Source organism: Nannobrachium achirus (genome assembly GCF_963921795.1).
Source record: "Nannobrachium achirus genome assembly, chromosome: 1".
In the NCBI taxonomy this organism is placed as follows: domain Eukaryota; kingdom Metazoa; phylum Chordata; class Actinopteri; order Myctophiformes; family Myctophidae; genus Nannobrachium; species Nannobrachium achirus.
Genome location: NC_137810.1, coordinates 17,704,402 through 17,711,656, shown reverse-complemented (window position 1 = coordinate 17,711,656; position 7,255 = coordinate 17,704,402). Strand labels below are relative to the sequence as shown.

The 7,255-nt window shown below is 41.9% G+C and overlaps 1 protein-coding gene across 1 annotated transcript in view; it reads right to left on the bottom strand.

Annotated features, from left to right (window-relative positions):
• Positions 1-5,350: 5,350 nt before the first annotated feature.
• LOC308286422 (coagulation factor VIII-like) overlaps positions 5,351-7,255 on the bottom strand; it is a 60,059-nt gene continuing 58,154 nt past the window's right edge. Inside the window, 4 exon segments of the mRNA XM_080727434.1 lie at positions 5,351-5,697; positions 6,337-6,442; positions 6,768-6,824; positions 7,106-7,245. Of these exon segments, the coding sequence (XP_080583560.1) occupies positions 5,675-5,697; positions 6,337-6,442; positions 6,768-6,824; positions 7,106-7,245 (326 nt within the window). The 3' untranslated portion in view covers positions 5,351-5,674.

The window sequence follows — 7,255 nt, the reverse complement described above, 5'->3', positions numbered from 1 at the left end:
ATCTGGCTCTGCATGACTACTAGATATTAAAGGTGATACACCATGCATTTAAAAAGTATTTATGTCATATTGTTTATGTCCCAAAAACGTTTTTCAAAAGGTTTGAGGCTAAATCACCACTCCTGAATAGAGAGCCTCTCTCATTTTTGAATGGCTCTCAGAGCATTTCAGCTGCAGTACCACCTTTGGCCTGAACTGCGCCACCCCCCCAAAATCTTTTTGAAAAAAAATATTTTTTTGGAAAAAAAAAATGGGACTTTGTGAGGATAGAAGGTGCTAGTGGGACCCCAAAAAAAGGTTTTAAAAAAGGAAAAGTGAAATTTCATGGTGTATCAACATTAACAGGAGCTCCGTCAAACCGATTGAAAAAACGGTTCATCTCGTTTCTCCTCCTCCGTGCCTGGCACAGTAGAGTTGGCAGAGCCATACCCCGTGATCTTCCTGAAACCACCCCACACTTGTCTCGTATTGTTCTCCCTCAGAGAGTTCTCCAGCTTAGCTTTGTAGCTCCCTTTTGCCTGAGCCTTGACTGTTTTAAGCTCCTCCACCACCACCCTCACGCCCTCCCAGTCACCTGCATGGAACAGATCCCTTTTCCTCTTAAGGAGGTGAATGATTTCTTTTGTCATCCATGGCTTGTTGTTAGAGAAGCAGCGAACCTTCTTAGTAGGAACACACACCTTCTCGCAGAAGCAGATATAGTCAGTGATAACCTGACAGAGGCTATCTACATCATCCCCAATCCATGCGGATTAACCACCGGAATTCTTCGTCAGAGATAGCATGTCGGCTGGGTGGGTCTGGCCGAGCGCCCTGTGACAACCTCACGGACTGGTTAAGAGATTCCACAGACGAACAAAGTCTCGTCAAAGTCTCTTCCATACGCTGTAGTTGCTCTTCCTGAGTCTGTAGCTGTCGCTGGATATCATCTAGGGTGGTGTCTCCATCAGAGGACTTAATGGACATCGCAGGCTTTCATGGTGTGCTCTAACCTTGATTACGGAATACTTATTGTGGGCTCGCTGAAAGTGAGACCAGTATGTTCTCCCAGATCCTTATATAGTAAGGTTATTCTCCTCAAAACGGGCCGGCAGTACAAAGGCAGGGCTTTTAGCCAATGAGGGAGCAGCGTTCCTATGTGACATCACCACCAACAAACCTGATAACAACAACACCCACATGAAATCATTTGTAGTTTTCCAATGAATTTCCAATGGGAAATGAATCTGGAGAGAGAGGAAGAGAGACCCATTAGGAGTCTAATGTTGGAGTGCCCGTTGGGCAGATCTTTATGGTGTTCTATGCGAGCCCACACTGTTTCGTAGGAACAGTATTTCTAGTTACTAATAAGTAATACTTATAAGTATTCCAGTGCTAATAAGTATTCCAGTGTTCAATGTTGACTTATAACTAGAGATCTGACATCATGTTCATTTCCTTGGTAACAGTGTCGAAGCGTCCTTGAGCAAGACACCGAACCCCTAAATGCTTGGGTTAGGTTGGTGCCTTGCATGGTTTCCTCCGCCATTGGTGTTTGAATGAATAGGTGAGTGTAATGCACAATCATTGTAAAGCGCCTTGGATAAGGGTGCTGTATAAATGCACCATTTACCATGTAGAGATATTTATGCTTTGTTTTAAATATTTCAATTTTGCAGACAAATTTACTGTCATAGCTTAATCAAATGTTTTGATTGTGCTTTTAACAAGCACAAATTGTGCTTGTTGTGACCAGTTGACATGTACCCAGGAGGGACTTGAGTTACAAAGCTCCCGCTGTAGTTGAATGGTGAGGAACAGCAAGCATCCGTGTAAGTCCTCAACTTTGTTTGAAATTCTGACAGCACAAGAAATCCAAAGTCAATATTAATCATAACAACAACATAATGTCCTAATTTTAGGTGGACCTCTACAGTGACTATAGAGCTATCAGACCACATAGTATAAGGTGTCCTTGGCTAAACTGTCCACTGTCTTAATACAGATAAGACAAGCAGCTGGGAGTGATAAAACAGAGGCTTTGAAACGCCCAGTGGGCTTTAAAGTCCCCAGGCACTCTCGTTTCTCATCTTTTTTTCCCCTCTTGAATGCCTTGGTTAATCCAGCCTCTGAAGAGAGACACGAAGAAAGTTACATTCCAGCACTCAAGGTGACACACCTTGAAGAACTTGAGCTGTGTCACATGAGCAACAGAAAATGCTGAAGTTGCCCGCAACTTTCTCTCTGTGTCACCATGGGGCCCTACCACTTAAAAAACCTACACCTGCGATATGTTTTTGCTCTGGCTACAACAAATATCATCGCTGAAAATTGCATATCTAAAGCTTACAACGCACCTTTGTGAGCTTCATCCACCTTAAATTGTATGCACAAACATGACAAAAACCTGACATTGGTGATCAATACATAACTCATTGACCCGTCACCCATACCAATTTTTGTATTAAGTGTGTTTAGTGAAGTAATTGGATCTTTATATATCACCATACTGTAACTTTCAGAATACTGCAGACATGCTCTCTCCCTACTGTATATGACCAGGAATCAACATGATCTTTGCTTTAACACTATACACTAGAGTGGGGTACGCGGCCAAATAAAAAATAAAAGATTAAAGTGAATGTACAGAAGGCTAAGTTGTGTTGATGACAGAACAACAGAGAGAGGTTGTTTAGATGACAGGTGGTGTAGCCAGCTCAAGCTGGACCAACATCAAATTACGGAGATATGTTTTGGAAACAGATGGTCACCATGTAACGTTCTGTTCTGCTGTTGATCAACAAGCCATGGAACTCTTCCAGATTCTACAGTCATCCTCGTGGACAACAGAGGATAGTAGCCATTCTCTATAGACTGGTTAGTTGCCTATTAGCACTCACATTTTCACAGCTTACTGAACACTTGGCTTGCACAATGAATTTCTGATTGATCCTGTTTATGTATCAAAAGTTTGAGACTGTCAAAACAAGTAGGACCATACAAGCTTTTTTACACATGGGTACTTTGTCACAATGTATGTTGATAGGATTTCATTCTTAATTTTACCTCAAACATCATCAAAATTCTATCCCGATATTGATGTTGCTTAATACATTTTGTCCAATGTGTGCCATAATCCATACTGTAAATAATTCCTATTGTGCGTGTAAATGCCTTACCTTTTTTCTTCTTTTTGGACTTAATATTGCCAGACATGTTTTTGGCACTTTATTTTTATTTATATTCTTATTTTTGTATTTTTTTGTATCTTTGTGTATACTGTATATTCTTTTTTTGTGTGCATATAGCCTTTTTTTTGTGCCTTGCTTTTTTTCACTGTACAAAACTTTTTTCTTTTCATACTTTCTCCGTAACCTTTGTAACCTTAAACTGCTTTGCTGCCTCTGGGCGACTGATTATCCCCCATTGGGATAATAAAGGTACCGTATCTATCTATCTACTGCACTCTGTCTAGGTGGCAACTTGCGCCTTGTTATTTACATCAGGTCGCACTTGTTGGAGGTGATGTCACAGAGAACGCTGCTCCCTCATTGGCTTTGTACTGTTGGCCAGAAACAGACAGACGGAAACAGACAGCACCGAATGCAGTACTTGCACGCTCTGCTAGCGCAAGTAATAATTAGAAAACACCAACACCAACATTAGAATAGCGTCAAGAGCTGATATTAGTTTCCCTATACAGAAGTAACTAGTATATGCTGCTATTATACATTTAGTATCTATCATAGTAATTGTTCACTATTTCCAGATAGGCTAAAACCACCACTGTTCCCTAATGAAATGGAAGTCATGGAGAAGCACAGCCTTCTCTTGAAATGATATACTGTAAGCACTGAAAGAAAAGGTCTGCATTTCCTAGACCTCTAGTAACACAAGCTGATGAGAGGATAGGGTGAGAGAGGAGAGTAACAGACAGGGAGAGTACGTGGTGACTACAAATGTCCCAAATTTTCACTTGTTCCACTCCTAATACTTGGCCATCTGTCGAATATCAATATAATAGGCGTTTTCTAGGGATCACAATCCATCATCATATCGGTATCTGCAATATACCGACATACTGCACATACCCTGAGAGGACACCGACATACATACCCAGCCGATCGCAGTATACTTTACTACTCTCTGCTTGCACAATAATGAGGATGATGATGATGATCAATTAACCAGAATAAACAAATCATTCCCTCGCCACCTTTTATACACACAAACCACCAAGGGTATACTGAGGTTCCAAATGGAACTAGTCTTGACCATGTGAGAAAAAAAAATCTATTCACAGTATGATATTAGCCCTGGCCCCACACTAATTAATGACTAATAATGTTGTTAATTAAGCCAGTATAAAACCAGCCTAGGAAGAGCATGGCCTGCAGGAGGTATCAGCCAGCTGCTTCGGAGTGACGTTGTCATGTAACCAATCACTTCTAATATGCCTTCTGTCCAGGCACAACAAGACAGCACTCTGACCTAAGTATAGAGTCCAGGTACAGTTTAATGGGCTGCATTTAGAGACAGTTCACGGAGGAGATTGTACTCTATGTCAGGGGTCTTCAAAGTTTTCAGGCCGGGGACCCCCAAACTGATGGGGAGATGGAGCAGGGACCCCCTACCACCTCGTAGGGTGGGGGGGTCGGGGCTACGACATATTTTTTATGTACAAGTTACAGCGAGCAGGGTGGGCCGTACCACTACCATTTCTAAACGTACTACTTATTAACTGAGAACCAATGTCAATAATATCAACAATCTGTCAATTGCATAGTAATCATGTATTCAAGCATGTATTCAAGCTATTCAAAATGGATAGAATCATGATTTATTTTTTAACATAAATGTGAGGAAAAAAAAGAAAAAAAAAACATTTTTTGAAATCATTTTTTTATTTTTTTTAAGCAATGATTTCGCGGACCCCCTGCAGTACCTCCGCGGACCCCCTAGGGGTCGCGGACCCCCTGTTGAAGACCCCTGCTCTATGTATTTAGAGACAGGGGAGCTGGGGTTGTTGTGCTTAGGCAATACAGTGCAAAACAAGATCCAAATATAAAAAGTGCAGTGAAACCTTTTCAGGTGTGAGAAAATGAGGATTTTGTTTGCGTCAGTGTTCATCAATATCCCATCTCTGTGGATCTACAGCACTACCATGGGGTCAAAAAGGGATGCGGAGGCCATGTTCTCTCTCTCTCTCTCTCTCTCTCTCTCTCTCTCTCTCTGTGTGAATGATAATGCTAATGCTATGTTATATTCATTAATTTTATTACATCTTTCAGGTCAGGTCACTACTGTACATTGATAAATACAATGGAATTATCGGCAGATCAAATTCCACAGTTAAATAAATGTCAATGACTCGAGAAATCATTTTTTAATACCTCTCAGTTTACTCAAAGATTAAATTGAACTGTATTTAAGACCTTTAAGGACTTGAAATTACATTACAATAAATACATGCAGGTGCATCCTACAGTATATGGATGAGCATATGAGCCAATCATTTACGACAAATATGTTGTGCTATTTTACAAAATGTGCAGCAACAGTTACTGCAACAGTAGCAGCTACAGTATATTTCGTTTCTTGGCCAACAGTTGACATATGTCTGGATCTGGATCTGGGTCTGGGTCTGGGTCTGGGTTTCTGACTGTCTGGGCCTTACACCTCAGCTCCCATCTGCTCAGCCAAAAAGTCCTCTTCTTGCTGTGTGTACAGAGACAGACATCACACTGCATCATCAGTACACCATTCTCTCTATTTTGATTGTCTTAAGTACCAGTTCTTATGGCTTAACTTGAAAGCCTGTCCATACTGTCTCTGACTACCAAACCTTTCATCAGAAAGGTCCAGTTCAACTACAAAATGACGTCACTCACATCTCATTATCCCGAAATAGAGTTGGTAAAGCTGCATGTTGGAAAGTCGGAACTCTCCGACGAAGACAGTATGGACAAGCCTTTAAGTTAAGACATACCTGTAAGAGCTGGTACTAGACAATCAAAATACAGTCTCTGTCTTTCTCCGCCCCCCCCCCCCCCCCCCCTCTCTCTCTCGTACACATATATTGCTACTGTATGTTTTCACAGGGCTGCATTATGCTTGGTTTGGTAATGTGTAAAAAATTGTCAAATTGTCTTTAACCCGCTATTGCATCCTTTCTGTATAAAAAGGTTATATCAGTACTCACGCATGCACGCACGCACGCACACGCACGCACGCACGCACACACACACACACACACACACACACACACACACACACACACACACACACACACACACACACACACACACACACACACACACACACACACACACACACACACACACACAGAGTCTGTACCTTTTTCTTTAACAGTGTATAGAGTCTCCATGCCACCTATGATGTGGTCAGCTACATGACAGTGGAACAGCCAGGAACCAGCATACGCAGGACGCATCTTCACTGTCTAAAGATGACAAGAAAGCGGGTGGCGTCAGTTCAGCAAATGCTAAGGTATGGCAACATGACTGGTGTCTTGCACACGTGCGAAGGTATGTTGCCATACCTTAGCAACAGGCTTGATGCATTTTATTTAGGAAGTACATTTCTTTTTCCAGTAGCCAAGGTATGGCAGCTGCCATACCTTGTCGGTATGGCAATGGTTTGTGTTGCACTTTTTTACCATATAAAATGGGAAGACCCGCTGATATGTTTTGATGGTCCAATTGATTGATTGAAGAATTAATCATTCTTGTATGTAAAAAGAAAAAAAGCACAGACAAGGTTTATACCTGGAACGTTGCTGGCAACAAGTCAAACACATCAGTACGATGAGGACCTCCACCCAACTGGAGGAGAGGAAGAAGAAGGGAGAGGGTAAGGTTTGATAAGAATACTAAAATGACCCTATATGGCCATTTTTACACATTTTTGCACTACACTGATTTTGCCAGTTAGTGTTAAGTGAAGCAGAAGGGGTGTGTGTGTGTGTGTGTGTGTGTGTGTGTGTGTGTGTGTGTGTGTGCGTGTGCGTGCGTGCGTGCGCTGTGTGTGTGTGTGTGTGTGTGTGTGTGTGTGTGTGTGTGTGTGTGTGTGTGTGTGTGTGTGTGTGTGTGTGTGTGTACTGTACCTTATATTCCACACTGTGGCCATGCCAGTGGGCTGTGTGTATGTCCACCTCATTTCCCATTGCCATCAGATACCAGTAAACCTTATCACCCACCTCCATGTTCAGACCAAGCAGGTTACTGTACATGAGACCATTAATCGCTGCAGAAAG